A 22171-nucleotide genomic window follows, 5' to 3' on the forward strand; every position below is an offset into this window, starting at 1 on the left:
TGAAACTTTTCAGAAACATTAAAGTCCCTCTTCTGGGATTCTTCAACAGATGTTTATGTTCTATTTGGAGGCTTGTACATCTTCTGTTACACTTACTCCTTGTTACCTCCCCTCAAGTTTTTATTGTGAAATGGTAGCAACCCCAAGAAATTGAAAGAATAATGTGATGGACACTTAAGTCCTCCACCTAGATTCACCGGTTGTTAACATCATGCGATTTTACTGTATCTATTTCTCTACACACACACACACACACACACACACACACACACACCCCACCACTACCACCACACACAATTTTCTGAACTACTTGAAAGGAAGTCGTAAACATCATGGCATTTTACTCCCAAATATTTCAGCATGTCAAACTTAAAACTAAGGTTGTTTACAACCACAGAATAATATTATCCTATCCACCGAATGTAATACTGATATAATATAGCCTAATATTTTAAAATGTCCAGTTATCATATGATATCCTTTATACAATTTTTCCAACCCAGAATCTAATAAAAATCACACTTTGCATTTATTTATTCTATCTCTTCAAATCTCCTTTAATTGAGAACAGACTCTGATCTTTTTTGTCCTTCATCACATCGACATTTAAATTTTTTTAACGTTTATTTATTTTTGAGACAGAGAGAGATAGAGCATGAATGGGGGAGGGGCAGAGAGAGAGGGAGACACAGAATTGGAAGCAGGCTCCAGGCTCCGAGCCATCAGCCCAGAGCCCAACGCGGGGCTTGAACTCACAGACCGCGAGATCATGACCTGAGCTGAAGTCGGACGCTTAACCGACTGAGCCACCCAGGCGCCCCAACATCAACATTTTAAAAATAAGTTTATTTATTTATTTTTGAGACAGAGAGCGAGCGAGAGAGAGAGAGAGAGACAGAGAGAGAGAGAGAGAGAGAGAGAGAGAGAGAGAATTCCAAGCAGGCTCCACACCTTTAATGCAGAGCCCAGTGAGGGGTTCGATCCCACAACTGTGAGATGGAGACCTGAGCCGAAATCAACAGTTGGATGCTTCACCAACTGAGCCACCCAAGTGTCCTGACACTGACATTTTGAAAAGCATAAGACCATTGTATTGTGGATTGTTCCACATTCTAAATTATGTGACTGTTTTCTCATTATGACATGTTGGTTCAACACTTTTAGTGAGAAAACTGAGTGCATGATGCGTCCTTTCCACTACATCCATCAGGGGACACATAATGCTAATTTGTCCCATAAATTGACGATGAAAAGTTTGATCACTTGGTCAAGGTGATGTCCACCAGATCTCTCTGTTACCAAGGTGATCGTTTCCCTTTCCTAACAAACAATCTGTGGGATGATACTTTGAAACCATGTAGATACTCTATTTCCCATCAAGCTTTCAGCCAATGGTTTCAGCATTCATTAAAGTTCCTTCTCAATATTAAATAGTATATCGTCGGGGCTCCTCGGTGGCTCAGTTGGTTAAGTGTCTGACTTCAGTTCAGGTCATGATCTCACGGTTCATGAGTTCAAGCCCCACATCGGGCTCTGTGCTGATGGCGCAGAGCCTGCTTGGGATTCTGTCTTTCCTTCTCTACCCCTCCCCACTTGTGTGCTCTCTCTCTCTCTCTCAAAATAAATAAACTTAAAAAAAAAGAAGTGATTTTCTTTTTCTACCACTGACCTTTTCTGGTTCTTGCACAGTTTCCCCTAGACTCTCCAGCGTGAGCCCTGATGCTAGCTCAACTATAGCTTTGCATGTTTACTGTCTACTTACTTGTGAATAGAAACAGAATTCTTTGTTTTCTAGCTACTCTGCAGGTGAGTTATGGGTGGTTTTATGCAGTTAAAAAAAATATATATATATTCAGATCATTGGTGAAGAGAGATTTAGTTCTTCCTTTCCAGTTTAGATGCCTTTTATTTCTTTTTGTTGCCTAATTTCTCTGGCTATACCTTCCAGTAAAATGTTGAATAGAAGTGGCAAAAGTGGTTGTCCTTGTTTGTTTTGTGAAAATTATAAAAGGAAGCTCTTTTAGAATGGAGTCAGGGGCGAGGGCAGCAGGGGAGGCTCACGGCCTACCACGTGTCCTCAATTCCAGATCCGACAGGAAGACGGCGGGCCTCTCACGAGGATGCCGCTTTCTTTACTACTTTCCTACCGGAGCAAGAGGAAGGAAGGTCCACCCCTCCTCGGCCCCATCCCCACTGCAGCCCAGCCCCGAAGTCACAGCTCAGCCAATGAGAAACCACTGCACTTCCCACTTCCAGTTTATTCCAATGGACTGTTTGTTTCTGGCGGCCGCTCCCAGCTCCTCCCTTTCCTGCAGGACTCGGTGTGCTCTGCTTTTGTTCTGCAGAACAAGAGCTTTCTGCTGTTCCCAAATAAAGCCGTTTTGCAGGTAAAATAACTGGCAGTTTTCCTTTTAAAGTTAACATTTTGCTATTTGTCCACTATATTTTCCCTTTCGTCCTGGGATCCTGATCATATGTATGTTAGGCTTTTGATGGGTACCCTCTGTCTCTTAATTTCCTTTCCGCATGCTTTGCCTTCTGTGCGCCATCCTGGGTAATTTCTTCAGCTGTATCTTTGTATCTTTGTATCTATTGAATAAAGTCTCTCTGGCTGTGTCTAATGTCCTACTAAGTCTTTCTTTGATTTTCAAACTTCTATAATTCTGTTTTTCATTTCTAAAAGTAGTGTTGTTTCCCCAGAACTGCCTAGTAATTTGGGGTAGTTTGTCATTTATTTTTAAAGTAGGCTCCACACCCAAGCAGGGCTTGGACTCATGACCCTGAGATCAAGAGTCACATGCTCTATGGTCTGGCTCCCCTCTGCTCACGTGTTGTCAAGTTGGTTTGTTCTCTTGCATGTTTGCTAATGTTTATGATCTTACCACTGCGATTTGTGGGGATCTTGGGGACCTAAACTGGGAGTGCTGTCTTCTAGAGTGGGCTCGAGAAAGGTTCTCCCAGATGTCAGGATGTGCCCGAATGCATTTGGTTCTCCTTGCATTACGCTCAAAGCTTGGTCTCCTACTAACACTCATATAAGCATTTTCCTGTAGGAAAGGTCCTCCATTGTATATTTTCTCGTATTTTACCTCTCTGTTCTGATTTAAGCTCATTATTGTCAAGTAAAAGCTCATGGGTTTTTTGTTTTGTTTTGTTTTGCTCCTGTTGGCAAGGAGGCTGGAGAGTCCCCTATCTTCTCGGAGTGTAACAATGAGGTATGAAGTATGGACTATACACAATACAGCCTTTTTATCGTGGTGATATGTACATAACACACCATTTACCATTTTGACCGTTTTTAAGTGTACAGTTCAGCAGCAGCGTTACATCCATTCACAATATTGTCCAAGTATCACCACTGCCCATATCCAGAATTCTTTATCTTGCAGAACTGAAACTCTGTACCCACTAACCAGTAATGTGCCATTCTCCTCTCTATGAACTTGCGATTCTAGGTACCTCATTATAATTGTTAATTTTATGTGCCAACTTGACTGGTTCATGAGGTGCCCGGATTGTTGGTCCAACACTATTCTGGGAGTGTCTGTGAGGATGTTTTGGGATGAGATTAACATTCGAATGATAGAATGGGTAAAGCAGATTGCCTTCCAATCAGTTACAAGCCTGAATAGAACAAAAAGGCTGACCTTCTTCAAAATAAGAGAGAATTCTTCCTGCCTGACTGCCTTTGAACTGGGACATTCGCTTTTCCAGCTTTGGGCCTCAAACTGAAATATCAGTCCTTCCTAAATCTTGAGCCTGTTGGCCTCCAGCCTGGGATTTACACCGTCCAGCTCTCCTGGGTCCCCAGCTCACTGCTCACCCTGCAGATCTTGGGACTTGTCAGCCTTCATAACCGTAAGCCAATTCTTTACCATAATCTCCTTATACACACGCACATTCTACTGGCTCTGTTTCTCTGCAGAACCCTGACTGACTAATACACTCATATACATGGAATCATACATTTTCCTTCTGTCTAGTCTGTTTCATTTAACCTAATGCGTTCAAGGTTCATCCATATGGTAGCAGCTTTCAGAGATATACCCTTTTAAAATGTCCTGAAATATGTATTATCTATACTCTGGTCTACTAAACTGCCAGCAGCAGAAGTCTAATCCAGCACTGGGGATCAGGGAGTTCTCCCTGGAGGAGGAGATGATGTTTTTCTGAGACTTAAAGACCGAGCCAAGTAAAAAGGGCAATGGGAAGTGCCTAGGAAAAATGTTCTAGGTAGAATAGACAATATATATAAAGTCCTAGTATGAGAAAGAACATGCTGTTTTAAGAGACCTGAGAGTTTCTTAGTATGGATAGAGCTTAGAGAGCAAAGGAGCAAGCAGCAAAAGGCTATATGAGAGAGACTGGTAAGGGCCGCACCATGATTAATTCTTGATGAAAAAGAAAAGAGATGATACAGATGAACTAGTCATTCTCTCATTAGTCATGGGATAGCAAGACTTTTGTCATGTTCTCTAATTAGCAAAATTTGTTGACTTATGCAGCAAACCCACATCAAGAAGGAAGATTGGGGGCACCTGGGTGGCTCAGTCAGTTAAATGTCTGACTCTTGATTCTGGCTCAGGGTATGATTTCAGGGTTTGTTAGATCGAGGCCCGCATCAGGCTCTGTGCTGACAGTGTGGAGCCTGCTTGGGATTCTCTCTCTCCCTCTCTGCACCTTCCTGTTCATTCCCTTGCTGTCTCTCTCTCTCAATCCCAAAATATAAATAAAGAAAGAAATAAACTTAAAAAATAAGGAAGATTGTCTGGGTCATGTACGTTAAAGGTCAATGAGGCTTCGGAATTGACGTTTATGTTATGGGTGAGGATACAGACATCATTAAACATTTGGCAAATAACTCGCATTCTTCTTCACCCCTCTGATTCCTGCCATCCTCCTGAATGACATCAACATCCAGGAGGGTAATCAACTTTTGGCTCTAGTCTGCCCTTTCCTGGGGTTGTACATCCTTCCTTGGAGTCACTGTGTCCTCCCGAAATGTCTTCCATCGTGTCCTATTGCCACAGATACTCAGTAAAGTCTATCTTGAAAGTCTGATCATGTATCCACCTTGTTATCTTTATAAATGTCGAGCTCTAGGAAGAGTTTTGTGCCTTTCCCAGGAGACCAGCATACCTTGACTTTGCCATTGTGAAGAAACAGAGCCCAGTTATGGCCATCTTGACTACTGGAAACGAGGAACTCCTTCACATACATGCTGGTAAGGAGTGATTTCACCCCCTGGGTGGCTATTCCTGTGACTTTCATTGTCTTCTGGAAGTCCACTTGCAGCCACTCTTTTGGATTATTTGCCTGAGGAAGGTAGGTAGAGTAGTATCATTTTGGGTACCATTTGTTCCCAGAAATCCCCACAGCCCTCCCTCTTCACCATGTCATAGCAGATATCGCTCTGCATTTAAATGGTCTCTCCATCAGTCTCCCTTATTAGGCTCGAAGCAACTTGAGGGCCGAAAGTTTTCATGATTCCGCTTTGTATCCTCAGGGTCTCCCACTTGATAGGTGCCCAGTAAATGTTTGCTAAATGAATACGTGAGCCATATATAGATGGACTAGAGTATTACCAGTTTGGCAATGTGCTATACAACCTGTTTTGTTTAAAGTAAGCCCCTGGGAGGAGCAGAGACCATTAATTGCATTCATCCCCCTAAAACTAGTCAGTGACTGAAAATCCCAAATTCAGTGGTTCTGCAGAGAAGGCCAATTGTTGATACTTCTCCATAAAACTGTACTTCAGCTTACTACAGTTCTTTCACAGACACCAGCCCAGTAATGCTCATAGAGATTCTGCTTCTAGGAGGTTTGATTAGGGATCATTTCCCCCAGTGAACGCTGTGTGAAATCACACGGCACATCTGCGAAGTAACTGGGGGAGTTTTCCCCAGAGGCAACCATCCTTGACTTTCCTTCCCTTTTGGGAACAACCAGGTGACAGAAATGCCTTAAAGAAACAGTCAAGGACTTTCCCTACTCTTTCCCCACCAGTACCCCTCCTGCGCTTTGGTTACATGGCAGACCTGCCTCTTACCTGAGGCCTCCAGGCATTCGTCCTCCCCTGGAGGTGCAGCCGGGCTTGTGAAGGGGACCAAGTGCCAAACATGCTGTTTAAGTAGGACGAGGCGGTGACCTGTGTGTCTGATATTGCTTTACTCTCCATTCCCAGTGGCATGCTGCAGCCTCGAAGAAATTACAGGGGAATGTAATCACAAGGAGAAGACGTAGCCTCGGTTCTACCGGCCTGCGCCCAGTGATCCTCTAAGGCTATTGTCACCATGATGTCATTTCCCGGGCATAAACTTTTGCACAGATTCTGTTGCTGTTAACATGCCCCTAGTTTTCTGGTCAGCTCTTCTCAGTTCTGTTTGACTTTGATTTGCCTTGTTAAGCACACCTTGGGGGGTAGCTGCCCCTGGGGAGTTGCTCCCCCCCCCCCCGCCCCCCGTTAGCATGCCCAAGCCCTGGGTTTGCTCAGGACTCGGCTGGTTTAGCGTTGATAGTTTCTGATCTGGGAAACCCCCCTGCTCTCGAGAACACTATGACAGTTAGTCATCCTACCCATGGTTGGGAGAGGGAGGGATACAGGATAACTTGGCACTCACTGTTTAAATCACAGCCCATCAACTCCATGCGGAGAGTGCTGCGGATGCTGTAATGCGTTGGGTGCAAACGGATGTACCGAGCAATAATCGGAGGGTTAAAAATATTGTGTTTTATCCCAGATGAATCCACATTGCCAAAGAACACCTGTAGGGAGAGAGTAGCATAGGTACATGGAAAGTGGAGTCAGAGTAAAAAGCAATTCCTCCCAATCACATCTTCCTTCTAATTTTGCTTTGTGCATTTCTCAACAGCATCCAACACTCAAAGCTATTCTGGCTAGACACATGTTAAAATGGAATTCATGAAAGCAGAAAACACCAGGAGGAAGAATGGAACAAGGGACATTAACTCTGGGCGGGTGAAGTAGTCTTCTATTTTCAGGGTCCTATGAAAGGCTCATTAAAGTTGAGGGCAGAGGCAGCAGTGAGAGAGTGCTGGGAGTCAGGACTTGGCCACGTGGGCCTCAGAAGAATCTTCCAGGAATGTGTGCTGCGTGTATGTGTGTGTGTGTGCGTGTGTGTGCACGCCTGTGTGTGTGTGTGTGTGTGTGTGTGTGTGTGTGCGTGAGCTGTGAGGCTTTAATTAATTATTTCTTGTGTCTGAATTCATGAGATACATATTAACATCCAACATGTGGTGTTTAGGACCTTGACATGTGTAGCTTCCAGAAGACAGTACCAGGCATATTTAAAGTAAAAGGAACACAGTTTGAGAAATATGATAGGAATGCCTATTCAAAACGCCTAGATTTAAACCATGGCATACAGTGTAAAGAGAGTTGAAAATTATCTCTTGCAAAACGCCTGGGATTTGTTTCTGCTTGAATACACTAAAACAGGAATCAATGTAAGTCTGTTATATAATCACACATCATAGTTATACTATTATGGGGCATGTAAGAAAATTATTTTGCCTTGTGACAATTTTTCCTTCCTGTGGGATAAAAATAAAATATTAATAAATTTATAACATTGTCCCCAGAATCATAGAATTATTTTTGATAAACATATCTGCATTTTTTACTCAATCCTTGTGTCTTGATTGTAAACCTTAGGGACACAAGGTATTAAATCAACAAATGGCTAATGACTACACAAATCCTAGATTCCATTTATTATGTGCCAGGAACTGTGCTACATGGCTTTACTGGTGAATTCTACTAAATGTTTAAAGAAGGATTAATGCCAATCTTTTCCAAGCTCTTTTAAAACATCCTAACTCATGCTACAAGTTACGCATTACCTTGATACCAAAGCCAGACATATACACCACAAGAAAAAAATCACACACCAGCATACATTAACAATTTATATGCAGAAATCCTCAAATAATTTTAGCAAACTGAATCCAGCAGCACATTATAAATATTACATTTTTTTAAATTTTTATTTATTTTTGAGAGAGAGAGAGTGCGTGCACATGAGCGAGGGAGTGGCAGAGAGAGATAGAGACACAGAATCTGAAGCAGGCTCCAGGCTGTCAGCACAGAGCCCAACGTGGGGCTCGAACTCATGAACCATGAGATCGTGACCTGAGCTGAAGTCAGGCGCTTAACCAACTGAGCCACCCAGGCGCCCCTCCAACATTTTCTGACAAAAAACACTCAGCAAACAGCATAGAAGGGAAATGACCAAACATAATAAAGCGTATTTATGAAATACCCATAACTAATATCAGACTCAATGGTGGAAGACTGAAATCTTTCCACCTAACATCAGGAACAAGACCAGAATGCTTGCTTTCACTGCTTCTATTCAAGATCGTAACAGAATTCATAGCCAGAGCAGTGATGTAAGAAGAAATAAAAGGCATCTAAATTGGAAAGGAAGAAATAAAACTATCTCTATTCTCAGATGACATAATCTTACATATAAAAAAAATCCAAAAGAACACACAAAACACTAACAGAGTTAATAAGTGAATTCAATAAAGTAGCTGGGTCTGAGATCAATGCACAAAAATCAGCTGTATGTCTGTATAGTATCAATGAAAAATATAAAATGAAATTGACAACGATTCTATTTCAAACAGCATCAAATGGAATTAAATACATAGGAATACATTTAGCCAAGGACGTGCATGACCCATGCACTGAACATTCCAAATCATTGCTGAAAGAAATTAAGGAGGACCTAGGTCAGTGGAAAGGCATCCAATTTTAGTGAATTGAACATTTAAAATTGTTAAGATGGCCATAATATAGATTCAATATAATCCCTATCAAAATCTCAATGATCTTTTGCAGACGTAAAAGCCAATCCTAAATTTATATGGAAATGCAAGGGACAGAGACAGCCAAAACAATCCGGAAAAGAAGAACAAAGCTGTGCGATCCACACGTGCCACTTTCAAAACTTACTTCAAAACTACAGCAATCGTAAACTGTGGTACTGGCATAGGGGTAGACATGTAGGTCAATGTTTTTGAATTTACAGTGAGAAATAAACCCACAGATTTATGAATAGTTGATATTCAACAAGGGGGCCCAGACCGTTCAATGGAGGAATGAGCAATCTCTTCAACAAACGGTGCTGGGAAAACTGAATGTTGACAGAAAAAAGAATGAACGTGGGCTCCAGTTTCACACCACGTATGAAAATGAATTCCAAAACGGATCACAAACCCAAACGTAAGCGATGAAACTATGAAACTCTTGGAATAAAACATAGATATAAATCCCCCTGGCTTTAACTACACAACAGTTCCTTACATATGGCAGCAAAAGCGCGGCCACAAAAGAAGGGGCGTGGTGGAAAGAGGATAAGTTGTACACCATCCAAACCAAAAACTTTTGTGCATGAAAGGACTCTGTCTAGAAGGTGAAAGGACAAAACGCACAGGATGGGAGAAGCATTTGCAAATCACACATGGGATAAGGGTGTATTTTCCAGAATGCATAAAGAACACCTACAAGTCAACAATGAAAGCACGAACGAACAACCCAGTTAAAAAACGGGAAAGGACTTGAACAGACGTTCCTCCAAAGTGGATGTGCAAATGGCCAAGAGGCACATGAAAAGACGCTCAACATCATGCTCCAACAGGGCGATGAAAATCACAACCGCCATGAGGCACCACTTGGCAGCCAGTAGGCTGGCTCTTCTAGGCACAAGAAAGCAAAACAAAGGCAAAAAGACGAGTTGGGGCGAGGGTGCGCAAGGACTGGGACTCACACACTGCTGCTGGGAATGCAAAGCTGCTGTGGGAATCCGCTGGGCGGCTCCTCAGTAAGTTACCGGCAGAATTAGCACCCGAGCCCTCAATCGCAGTCCCAGTGCAATTTTCCTACCCTAGGGAATCAGAAACAGGTGCTCAAACAGAACCCTGTGCAGGAAATGTTCGGCGCAGCGCTGTTCACATCTGCCGCAAGGTGGGAATGGCGGAGCTGCCTGTCAACCCATGAACTGGGATAGGCCGCCACACACGGTGTGTCCCTGCGGTGGAATATTACTCAGCCGTGAAAAGGCTTGAAGCGCTGGCTCACGCTCCCACACGGACGAACGAACCCTAGTGACAACGCTGCGCTACGGGAAAGCAACCAGGCACAGAAAGCCGCCTATTCGCCCAGCGATCCCGCGTGCAGAAAGAAGTAAGTGTCCGGGACAGGCGAACCCCTATGGGCAGCAAGCCGACTAGCGGTTGCCTGGGGGCTCCCGAGGACGGGGGTGGGGGGGAGGGGGGTGCGGTGAGGACTGGCTGCCTGACACGTACAGGGGTTCCTTTGAGGGGTGCTGCCACGGTTTGGAACTAGACGGTCGTGGTGGTCGCCCGACCCCTCTAGTGTATACTCGGGGCCGCTGGCTCCTACACGGGTGTTGGGTGTGCACAATGCGCCCGCCCAGCCAAAAGCCAGCGTTCCTTCAAACAGGGGTTCCAGGGAGCAGGCTCCCGCCCAGCACTGTTTCTCTGCAGCGGGGGCCCATGGGAAAGCAGTGACTTCACCGGATGTACGTGTCCCAAAACGCGCACCCGACCAATGATGGGGTCGGTCTGTGATCTCTAGGATATAGAGTAGCGGCTTTGGAACCCTGCCGGTCGGAAACTTCGGGCCAACTGGCTTTTTACACCGCTTCCCGCCACATCGCACCATATCCAGCCCTATCCGACCGCATCCAGCCACACCCGACCGCATCCAGCCACATCCGACCGCATCCAGCCCTATCCGACCGCATCCAGCCGCACCCGACCGCATCCAGCCGCACCCGACCGCTTCCCGCAGCGCACGCCAGACCGAGGCCCGTCCGAGAAAGCGCAGCCGAGGCCCAGCATGCCTGTGAGGAGGAGCCGTCGAGGGTCGTCCAGTGGCCAGAGCCGGGTCCGCTCCCGCACTGCCCGAGCCGAGTTGACGTTCTCCGTGAGCCATGTGGAGCGCCTCCTGCGGGAGGGCCGCTACTCGCAGCGCCTGGGCGCGTCCGCCCCGATCTTCCTAGCGGCCGTCATCCAGTCCCTGACGGCCAAGGTCCTGGAGCTGGCCGGCATCGAGGCCCGGAACAGCGGCAGGAGGCTCATCACCCCGGATGTCGTGGACATGGTGGTCCACAACCACCCGCTGCTCAGCGCCTTCTTCCAGTCCACCATCATCTCCCAGGCGGTCCCGGGCTGGAACTAGCTGTCCCACGCGACGTGGGGTCCGGCAGGCGCCAGGCCTACTCCTGGCCGGGGTGGGCCCCGGCCGGCCTGGTGCCTCAGGCAGTCACTGAAAGCCAATAAAGTGTTTGGAGAAACCCGTGTGAGTGCTTCTGTCGCTGGTGTGTGGGGCGTGGTCGTGGGACGTCCCTCGTCGGGGGTGGGGGGGAGTGGGGGCGTGGGGCGGGGTCGTGGTCGGGGAAGACCCAGCAGAGCAGCTTGTCTCGGGGATCATGCAGGCGGTGGCCCTGGGCGGGAGAGGCTGGCTCGGGTGGAGGCTTTGACGCGAGGGGTGACGAGTGACCGGGGCGGGGGGACCTGGCGAGCGAGCACCCTGCCAGGTTGGAATTGGGGTCACGCGGGACGGCGAGCTGGGTTTCGGGCCGGTTCGGTTACAGATTCTGGGAGACGCCTTCGGCCACGCGGGTAAACAGGCCGTCACCCAGCCACAGCGGGCACCTGGCCAGGCCCCGCCCCAGGGTCCACGATTTGCACACACGACCCGCGCGGGGCAGGCCTCTCCTGCGGGCCCCGTCGCTTGCGTATCACCGGGGCAACGGGGCGCCTGGCTGCCCGAGCGCGGACGCAGGGCACGTCGCCGCCGGGCGCCCGCACGTCCGACCGTCCGCGTCTGCGTCTGCGTGTGGCGGCGAACATGGCGGCGTCCGCGCCCGGCCTGGGCGGCGCTGCGGGCCCGGGCCCCGAGGCCGGGGACTTCTTGGCGCGGTACCGCCAGGTGTCGAGCAAGCTGAAGAAGCGGTTCCTGCGGAAGCCCAACGTGGCGGAGGCGGGCGAGCAGTTCGGGCAGCTGGGCCGGGAGCTGCGCGCCCAGGAGTGCCTGCCCTACGCGGCCTGGTGCCAGCTGGCGGTGGCGCGCTGCCAGCAGGCGCTCTTCCACGGGCCTGGGGAGGCGCTGGCGCTCACCGAGGCCGCCCGCCTCTTCCTGCGGCAGGAGCGCGACGCGCGCCAGCGACTCGCCTGCCCGGCGGCCTACGGGGAGCCGCTGCAGGCCGCCGCCAACGCCCTGGGCGCCGCCGTGCGCCTGCACCTCGAGCTGGGCCAGCCGGCCGCCGCCGCCGCCCTCTGCCTGGAGCTGGCCGCCGCCCTGCGCGACCTGGGCCAGCCGGCCGCCGCCGCCGGCCACTTCCAGCGCGCCGCCCACCTGCAGCTCCCGCAGCTGCCCCTGGCCGCGCTGCAGGCGCTTGGCGACGCCGCCTCCTGCCAGCTGCTGGCGCGCGACTACAACGGCGCCCTGGCGGTCTTCACGCGCATGCAGCGCCTGGCGCGGGAGCACGGCAGCCACCCGGTGCCGCCGCCGCCGCCGCCGCCGCCGCCCCCGCCGCCTCCGGGGCCACAGGTCGGGCCCGGCGCGGCCCCGGCCCTGCCCGCCGCGCTGCTCCCTGCGAACGGCGGCCCTGCGCCCGCGCCCTCTCCCGCCACGCTGGGCGCCTTCTCCGACGTGCTGGTCCGCTGCGAGGTGTCCCGCGTGCTGCTGCTGCTGCTGCTGCAACCGCCGCCCGCCAAGCTCCTGCCGGAGCACGCCCACACTCTGGAGAAGTACTCCTGGGAGGCTTTCGACGGCCACGGGCAGGAGAGCGGCGGCCAGCTTCCTGACGAGCTGTTCCTGCTGCTGCAGTCCTTGGTCATGGCCACCCACGAAAAGGACACGGAAGCCGTCAAGTCGCTGCAAGTGGAGATGTGGCCACTGTTGAGTGCCGAGCAGAACCACCTCCTTCACCTGGTTCTGCAAGAAACCGTCTCCCCCTCGGGACAGGGCATCTGAGGACTCACGTGAACGAAGGCACTCTTTGCTTGCTACCAAACGTCGTGCGTCTCCCTTGGCGTTTCGGGGGGAAATACAAGTCGTGGATGCCGGCAAAGTTCTACCTTGGTTTCTCGTCCTCCTCTGGCCACTGTAGCAATATAGTTCACTGGGTGGTACCTGTGTCCCAAAGACTGACTTCCATAACGGAGGGAGGGAAAAACAACCAGGACAACGTGATAGAATCAGAGTGGAAGACAGGGCTCTCTTCCCCAAGGCTGCAACATAAGAATGAGAACCCTCTTGCGGCGCCTGGGGTGGCTCAGTCCGGAGTCTGATTTCAGCTCAGGTCATGATCTGGCTGTTAGTGAGTCCGAGACCTCCCCCCACCACCTTGGGGCCCTGCGCTGACAGCTGGGAGCCTGCTTGGGATTCTCTGTCTCCCTCTCTGCCCCTCCCCTGCTGCACCCATGCTCTCTGTCTCAATAGAAATAAAAAGAACCCCGTTTATCCCTTACTTCTTCCACCCAACTCCCCCTACGTCTTTGTGGCAGAGGATTTCATGTTTCACAGTTCTGCCGAAATACTTAAGCTATAGGATTTTTTTTTTTATCGTGATCTCATTTCTTAGCGTATATTGACGTCTATCTGTGGGATCCCCCAAGTAGTTTCATCTGCCCCATGCATATTTGTGGGAATCATTTGATTAGTACATTGTTGTTGCTCCAGCCCTAAATCCACAATAAAGCCATCCTGATGCCCCTAACCTGTGGTTTAGCTTTACTTCATCTATAACATGGGAATAGCTTCTCTGCCCATCCAGAAGCAGGAGGTAGAAAAACAGTTCTCCTTCAGGTCCATGATGCATTCATTCATTTGAAATGGACAGTGTGCCTGGGATTCAGGCTGTGCCCCACAGTGAATCTACAGAGATCATTTGCGATGTGGTGCTTAAGTGGTCCTTACTTAAGAGAGCTACCATGCAAATGTGTCTGGTGCAAGGTTGGGGGCGGGGCGGGAATGTTCTAACAAATGTGTTTAGCAAATGTGTCGGTGTGCATTGGAATTCACAGTTCTGGTTCCAGGTTCTATTCTGAGAGGTATGCCTAATCCATGTGACAATCCTGTATTTGTAGTAGGGACCTTTCTGTATCTCTTATTTAACTCCAATGTGTAAAACCAGCACGGTTCTTTGGTATTGTGTGGTCATGTATGTGAAAGACAGTGTCTTTGTTCTGCAAGAGCAGGGTGGTATCCCATTTCAAAATACTACATTTCCAAAGCTTTTTGGTCCGAATGTTACATGCAGACATTACAGTCTGGGGGCTTTTTCAATTCCATTTTATTTTCTTCACGGTGTTGGGAGTGATAACGAGAAGTCTTCAGAATAGAATCTTCTCAATCATTCAGGTTTGGGAAAATGCATCCTTTACGCTGAAGTTGTGTACGGTACTAATATTTTGGAGTGAGATTTAAGGGCACAGCTTGGCGGTAGATTTGCCTTATTTTGTGTGCATTGCAGGGGATATGTACAGGTTGTCACCATGAGTTAAGTGCCGCAAAAGGGGCGGGACTTTTAGCGTATTCTTTCCTACTTCTGTTTCAACAATGTGGGAGCAATAGGTAAGGAAATGTGGGACAGGCCCATCTGAGACAGACTCGGCCAGCATTCCTGTGCTCTCACTTGTCTGCCAGGAAGGGTCTTTCGGAGCCCTAAAAACGTCATCCAATTTTTTGCAAAAGTGGCTAGGGTACCAGACACATGGCAAGATGCTCAACATCGCTCATCATCAGGGAAATGCAAGTCAAAACCACAGTGAGATAGCCCCTCACACCTGTCAGAATGGTTAAAATCAAGAGCACAAGAAACAACATGTTGGTGAGGATGTAGAGAAAAGGGAACCCTCTTGCACTGTTGGTGGGAATAAAAACTAGTGCAGCCACCCTGGAAAACTGTGGAGTTTCCTCAACAAGTTAAAAATAGAGCTGCCCTTCAACCCAGCAATTGTGCTAGTAGGTATTTACACAAAGAAAATGAAAATACTAATTTGAATAGATATATGCACCCCTATGTTTATTGTGGCATTATTTATAATCGTCAAAATATGGAAGCAATCCAAGTGTCCATCCATAGATGAATGGAAAAAAAAAGATCTATGTATAGAAGTACACATATGCACACACACACACACACACTGGAATATTAGCCATAAAAAGAATGAAGTCTTGCCATTTCCAACAACATGGATGCATCTAGAAGGTATAATGCTCTGTGAAATAAGCCAGTCTTAAACTGGAATTTACCAAGAAAGTTGTTAGGTTGCATGCTCTTTCCTGCTTTTGCTTTTCCTGGTGTATTCCTCTCCATCTGTGCTACGGGCCTGGCTGGCTGCCTTACTGTTTTATGACAAAAATGTTTAGGAGTTATGGAATGTGGCTGGTGATAGTATTTGGATTTGGGCTCCAGGAAAAGCCTCCTTAGGCCTCTGGTCTAACTCCTTGCCTTGAGGAAGTGGTGGGAAGGGATTACCAGAGAGCCTGTGTTGGGTATATGAGTATAATTTTAGGAAAGTTTAAGGTTGTTTTTATTTGCCATTGGCTCATTTATATATCTCCCTCAGAAACTTCATAGCACAGATATTTGGGCCAAAGCCAGATTTCAGGAATTTTGACAGACTTTGACAAATCACTTGGTAATTATAAATAAAATTAACACTGTTTTATAACATGACCAAAAATAAATATTTTTAAAAGACATGAGTAGTCTTCTTTTTAACTTGAAAAGCAAAGGGAAAGAGCCACATCAGTGAAATGCTCATTGATAATTCAAAATTAACATTTAAATTATTATAAACTATTGACAATATAGGTGCCTAGGTGGCTCGGTTTGTTTAGTGTTAACTTTGGCTCAGGTCATGATCTCATGGTTTGTGAGTTTGAGTTCTGCTGTAAGCACAGAGACCACTTTGGATCCTTGTCTCTCTGCTCCTCCCCCACCCCTCTCTTGCAAAAATAAATAAACATTAAAAAATTTAATAAAACTACTGAAAATAGTGGCAGTGAAGCAGCGATCCTTAAAGGGCATTGCAATTCCCTTTGCCCCATTTATGTGGGACTTCTATGATGAGAATATCGCTGCTGCAACAATATTTAGTATGTGGATGATACGAAGATGTAAAAACCTTTGAGGACCTCCACACTGAAGGTCAATGACTAAGACTGCAATCTGTTGATTAGAGAAGGTCTGGGATGGAAGGGTTCTGGTTCATGTTAACACTCTAGGCATCTCTGCTGCCATTAGAGTAGTTCCTCATTCTGCAAACTCTTTCTGTAAAGGAGCAGATGGAAACATTTTAGTCTTTTCAGGCCCCAAATGGTCTCTGTCCCATAACCTTTGTGTTTGCGACTTTAAACATGTAAAAACCATTCTTAACTCACAGTCCATACAAAAGCAGGTGGTAGTCCAAATCCATGGATGGGCTCCAGCTTACCCATCCCTTTACTAGAACCTAGAACAGTAGTTCCTGAGTAACTGTTAAATGAATGACCTTCTTGAGAGTAGTTAATATTGTATCATTATCACTGAATGAGAAAGACTAAAAACAAAAGAACTAGTCATTTAACTCGAGATTCTAGGAAACAAAAAATAAACCAAAAGAGAATTAAAGAGAATTTTAAAAGTTTTGAGCAGAAATTAATTGGAAAACAAACTTCAAGTCTATGTTTTACTTTTTAAATTTTTATTTATTTATTGACAGCATAAGCTTGGGAGGGGTAGAGAGAGGAGAGAGAGTCCAAAGCAGGCTCTATGCTGACAGCACGGAGCCCAACGCGGGGCTCAATCCCCTGAACCATGAGACCATGACCTGAGCAGAAACCAAGAGTTGGATGCTTAAGCGACTGAGCCACCCAGGTGCCCAAAGTCTATGTTTGATTTTAAGACCAAGAGTTGATTCTCTGAAAATCAAATAGAATAGACAAACATTTGCCCACTCAGATAAAGGGGAAAAAGAGAGAGATGTGTGCATGTAGATATGGCTCTATGACATAGGCAGGGAGACAGAAGTCTAATGTATACAGTCACAGCAATGAACTACAGGGAATAGAAAATGAGAATATCAATATTCAGATGAGGATTGCAAAAGATAGCCAGGCCACTAAATAAGGCACAAAGCTCTAGTGGCATTTCCACCTAACTTTCATTAAAGACATGATTACTATATTAATTAAACCATTCTACTTTATTTTCAAGTTCCATATAACTGTCATGCCAAAACCTGATAAACAGAGCCCTTGAAAAAGGTAAACCAGTTTTATTGATTAGTATAGATAGAAATATTCTAAATGACGTGTAATCAAATTGCATCCAGCTAAGTTTTAAATGATTATTACACTATGAATGAGAGTGGTTTTCCCAGGGATTTCACAGTGCTGTGCTGGAGCTGTCTAGTCCTGGATTGTGAGAGCCACTTGTGCACATCTGTTCCCAACTCTGCATTCAATGCCATTAAATCATCGGCTTGAAATCAGGTCTGATTGGACTGTTACAAATCAGGTATGATAATGAGTATTTATAGCATGGAAATGAGCAAACGCTACAAATCAACACCTTTCCCCCCTAACCGTCCCCCATTTTGCTTCTGAGCCAAGTGTTAAACATTTGCCAGCACACCACTGGATGTTAACTGTATTTTGACAATAGGAAAGAGAAGAAATGTGATCATACCAAAGATGCTGAAAAAGCATTTGATGAAATTGTGCAGCCACTGCAAATAAAAAGGAGTGGAAGGAAATTTTTTAATGTGGTAGAAAGTATTTGTTTGAGGGGTGGCTGGGTTGCTCAGTCGGTTAAAGTGACTGTCTCTTGATAGTGGCTCTGGTTGTAATCTTGCAGAGCGTGGAGCCTGCTTGGGGTCCTCTCTCTCCCTCTCTCTCTGCCCCTACTCTGCTTGTGCGCTCCTCTCTCTCTCTCAAAATAAATAAATAAACATTAAAAAAGTATTTGTTTGAAACAGTGAACATTATGTTAAAGAGTGAAATATGGGATCCATTCACAGTAAAGTCAAGAAAAGATGGGCTTATTTGTTTTACATATATGTCTATATATGTGTCTCTCTGTGTGTGTTTATGTATATTAATCACAAAAGCATTTAGGGTAATTGGTACTTCTGTTTACCAGGTCCTGCCAGCATAACGTCATCAATGTAATGGGCCAGTGTGGTGTTCTGTGGGATGTCAACACGTTTGGAGTCCCTTGGGTGTATATTATAACAAAGAACAGGAGCCGGCATTGTCCTGAGACATGAACAGTAAAGTTAATACTCCCGATCCTACGTTGTAAGTGCAAATCTATCCTGTTTTTGCTTATCAATGGGAATGAAGGAAAAAGTATGCTCCAGGTCAGTGTCAGGTGCCTGGGGCTGTGTTAATTTGCTCTGGAGAAGATGCCACATCTGGGATTGCAAACTTTTTGTCATCACCACCTGACTAAATTTGTGATGATGTGTCATTTCCTCATGACTCATCTGACTTTTGTAGTGGCCAAACAGGGGCCCTAAGGACACGAGACACTGGCTTGTGAGGCAACAGTTGCAGGTGTAGTCACCAGAAGACTTTAATGCAGAGAAAAGAAAACTGCCTTGGAAGTTGTGGAAAGGTCGCTCCCCAGGCAAGGGGATTCAGGGGCATTTGGAGGCTGGCGGTTCTCAGCCTTATTCATGTGTGTGTAAATCTGCCCACCCAGGTCTCAGAGCTCCCCTTCTTTCCACTTAGCATAAGAGACCCGGTGGGGTTGACCATTCCATGGCAAGTCTGTAATTCATATGCTCAGCCCTTAGACTTGGTCTTAAGTCTGCGTATCTGTGTACAACCACAGGATGTGGCAGTGTCCTCCAGAGCTCCATGGATGTGGCCCAATTCTATATGTACATCCATGGGTGTTCTTCTTTGTGTATATTCACAATGTTTAACATTTAATTTATTTCCTCTACGTATGCCGTAAAAATAAGGGCTATGAAAGGTAGACAGGTCATTCTACAACCAGGCGATGCTATAGTTATCACCATACTGACTAAATGCCCCTGTCAATTTAATCTCCCTGGGTTTTTGTCACCATCTGTATCTCATCCCATAGCATCACTGGTGATACTTGGATGACAGTGGTTTACAGAAAAGACCACAAGTTCCTTACATTCCTCCCACTGAGAAGTGGCGTCTGTCTCTTCCTCTTGAATCTGGATAGATGTGTGACCATCAGACTGTGAGAATCCCAGGCCTCATGGAAAGGCCATACCGAGTTACTTCCCTCAGCAGCCGCAGCTGCAGCCCTAGCTAGGTCAGTCAACACCAATTATCACACATGCAAGTGAAGATGCTTCCAGATGCTTCAAGCCCCCAGCTGTCAAATCTTCCCAGCTGAGGCCCCAGATATTGTGGAGCCCAGACAGCCACCCCTATTGTACCCTGCTAAAAGTCCTGACCCATAGAATCTGTGAACAAAATGGTTTGGCATTAAGTTTTGGGGTGGTTTGCTAGTCAGTGATAGTAACCACACCAGGGAGAGAAGAAAGCCACTGTGAAGGGAGCAGTGACCTTCAGTGGAGAGATAAAGCCAAATCCTCTAAAAGGAGGGCACGAGGAGAATAAATATCATATATGTATGTGTGTGTGTGTGTGTGTGTGTGTGTGTGTGTATCAAGTAAACTGTGCACCCAACATGGGGCTCAAACTCACAACCCCAATATCAAGAGCCTGTTGAATGAAGGGTCTTGTGATCACTTCCCAAGGTTTCCCCTGGCCCTTTATGTGGAAGACACAGATCTTTACCTCCATTAGGGTGTTGCCCCCATGAACTCAAGTCTTCAAGCTACTGCCTGCTGGATATTCCACCTGATGGCCCTATTGTCATCTCACACTTAGAATATCCATAAGCAAACTCATAATGTTATCAATCCACTCAGTCCCGAGTCACAGACTTCTGTCAACAGAGCATACCTCTTCATTTGTATTATCTAGGAGATATTTGATGCTACTATGTTTTTATCCAGACATCCATAATCACTCCTATTGCCCCAAAGTGGAAAAATCTTTTTTGGAGTTAAGTTTGTAGAAGGTAGGAGTGTTTGTCCCATATCTGAAATCTGTCAGAAGCTCTTTAAAACACTCATGCATTCTCTTAAAAGAACTCATGACATACCATTAAGGTCCCAGTGGAATTCCCTCGATAACTCTGCCACTTCTTTCCATCAAGACTATACATGATGATAAACTGAGAGATGTACAGGCTGGACAACTTCTGACGGGCGCCCTGGGTCATGATGCTGTGAATGATCATTGGTGCCAACAGATCCACCTGCCAATTAAAACAACACTTTATCTTAAATGTATGTAGCACCTTCTGAAATTCATTATTGGCTTAAGAAGAATCTACATCAATACAGATATGCTCAGTATCACCTTGGACGTGCAGTGAAATAGACGGCAACGTTGGAATGTGGATGTGTGTGGAGCGGGGAGATAAATGATGGGAACAAGAAGGAAAGGGCTTATTGGGTTCTCAGCCTACTTCCTGACACACCAGACCGCTTCCAAATCAATGGGCCTTACTTCCTGTACCTGCATCCCGTGTGCTGCACTTAGGGACCCACATAACCTAGTGCTTTGCCTCAGCCTCAGCGTCAGCCTCAGCAAAGCCGATTTCCTCCCCTCTCCCCAGACCAGTCTCCATCCCAACATCACTATCAGTGATAGACCGCTGTCTCTCCTTCAAGTGTTACTTCAGAAACGATTTCTCCTGGTTAGCCTTCCCTGACTTGCCCAGATATATTTAGTGCTCCTTTCTCTATACTTCTGTTTCACTTTGTGTATAAAACTTCATGAGAGCATATTATTGCATTATATTATAAAGCTTTCTTTACTTATATTCCTTCATTGTTAGACTGTGATCCTTAAGGCAGTGAACCTGTTTGAGTCACCTAACCTCTGTGTGTCTCAATTTCTTTATATGTAGAGTAGAAATAATAATGGTGTTTATCGCAAAGGTTTACCAGAGGGTTAAGGGGTTAATACATGTGATGTGCTGAGTTCAGTGCCTGGCACATACTAAACACTTAATAAATGGTAGCTTTTATTTTATTTTTATGTTTTTATTTATTTATTTTGAGGGTGGGGTGTGGCAGAGAGAGAGGGAGAGGGAGAGAGAATCCCAAGCAGGCTCCATGCTGACAGACCTGGGGCTTGATCCCATGAACCATGAGATCAGGACCTGAGCCGAAATCAACAATCAGAAGCTCAGGGGCACCTGGGTGGCTCAGTCATGTGAGCGTCTGACTTCGGCTCAGGTCATGATCTCACGGTTTGTGAGTTTGAGCCCCACATCAGGCTCACTGCTGTTGGTGCAGATTCCGCTTCAGATCCTTTGTACCCTCTCTCTCTGCCCCTCCACCTGCTCATGCTCTGTCTCTTAAAAATAAATAAACATTAAAAAAAAGAAGAATTGGGGCAGGAGGACACCAGGGTGCCTCAGTCGTTTGAGTGACCAACTCTTGGTTTTGGCTCAGGTCATGATCTTGCACTTCATGAGTTTGAGACCCATGTCAGGGTCCACGCTGACAGTGCAGAGTCTGTTGGGGGTTTTCTCTCTCCCTCTCTCTCTCTCTCTGCCCCTTCCTGGCTGGTGCTCTCTTTGTCTCTCTCTGAAAATAAATAAATAAATAAATAAATAAATACATAAATAAATAAATAAATAAATGGAAGCTTCACCGACTGAGCCACCCAGGCACCCCTAAATGGTAGCTTTTATATTCTCTCTAGCTGTAGACCTAACCTAGCATCTGGTATAATACTGATGCACAGGAAATGTTTTGGAATGAATGAGTGAATAATGGCAGAGTGGTAAGGAATAATTGGTTCTTTTTGTTTGTTTGTTTTTAAAGAAATTTGTTTGAAGTGAATAGATGTTTGAATGATAATGTTTATTATTTTTTTAATATATATTTTGAAATTTTATTTAAATCTGAGGCAGTTAATATATCATGTAGTATTGGTTTCAGGACTGAATTTAGTGACTCATCCCTTACATATGACACCCAGTGATCATCCCAACAAGTGCCCTCCTTAGTACCCACCTCCCATTTAGTCCATCCCCCTACCCACAACTCCTCC

General features: G+C 46.3%; 3 protein-coding genes across 16 annotated transcripts in view; 2 read left to right on the top strand and 1 right to left on the bottom strand.

Annotated features, from left to right (window-relative positions):
• Positions 1-22171, bottom strand: part of F8 (coagulation factor VIII) — a 133142-nt gene that overhangs the window by 2794 nt on the left and 108177 nt on the right. For 9 of the 10 annotated variants that reach the window (XM_047847687.1, XM_047847691.1, XM_047847690.1 and 6 more), the window contains 4 exons: positions 20205-20360; positions 6621-6765; positions 6050-6198; positions 5140-5316 (listed from right to left, as the gene is read on the bottom strand). In XM_047847687.1, coding sequence (XP_047703643.1) covers positions 5140-5316; positions 6050-6198; positions 6621-6765; positions 20205-20360 — 627 coding nt within the window. Of the gene's footprint in view, positions 1-5139; positions 5317-6049; positions 6199-6620; positions 6766-20204; positions 20361-22171 lie in introns of those variants that run through there. The other variant, XR_007149785.1, reaches the window with a different exon arrangement.
• LOC125159371 (histone H2A-Bbd type 2/3) lies at positions 2165-11347 on the top strand. 5 transcript variants are annotated; one of them, XM_047847701.1, is made up of 7 exons: positions 2294-2387; positions 3174-3215; positions 3715-3858; positions 5104-5224; positions 6185-6362; positions 8867-10210; positions 10625-11347. In XM_047847701.1, the coding sequence occupies exon 7, from the start codon at positions 10889-10891 to the stop codon at positions 11228-11230; it is 342 nt and encodes a 113-aa protein (XP_047703657.1). In that variant the 5' UTR covers positions 2294-2387; positions 3174-3215; positions 3715-3858; positions 5104-5224; positions 6185-6362; positions 8867-10210; positions 10625-10888; the 3' UTR covers positions 11231-11347. The 5 variants fall into 5 exon arrangements, with proteins under 5 accessions (XP_047703659.1, XP_047703657.1, XP_047703655.1 ...); XM_047847699.1 differs by having other exon boundaries at positions 5127-5224; XM_047847702.1 differs by having other exon boundaries at positions 2318-2387; positions 3177-3215; positions 5127-5224.
• Positions 11770-13775, top strand: F8A1 (coagulation factor VIII associated 1). Its single transcript, XM_047847694.1, has one exon. It carries the CDS (start codon positions 11903-11905, stop codon positions 13028-13030), a length of 1128 nt encoding a protein of 375 aa, XP_047703650.1. The 5' UTR covers positions 11770-11902; the 3' UTR covers positions 13031-13775.

The sequence above is a fragment of the Prionailurus viverrinus genome, unplaced genomic scaffold, assembly GCF_022837055.1.
Source record: "Prionailurus viverrinus isolate Anna unplaced genomic scaffold, UM_Priviv_1.0 scaffold_49, whole genome shotgun sequence".
NCBI lineage: Eukaryota > Metazoa > Chordata > Mammalia > Carnivora > Felidae > Prionailurus > Prionailurus viverrinus.

What these genes read in the sequence shown, in the direction of transcription:
- LOC125159371 (XM_047847703.1), top strand. Translation starts at nt 10,889, where the DNA reads ATGCCTGTGAGGAGGAGCCGTCGAGGGTCGTCCAGTGGCCAGAGCCGG.
- F8A1 (XM_047847694.1), top strand. Translation starts at nt 11,903, where the DNA reads ATGGCGGCGTCCGCGCCCGGCCTGGGCGGCGCTGCGGGCCCGGGCCCC.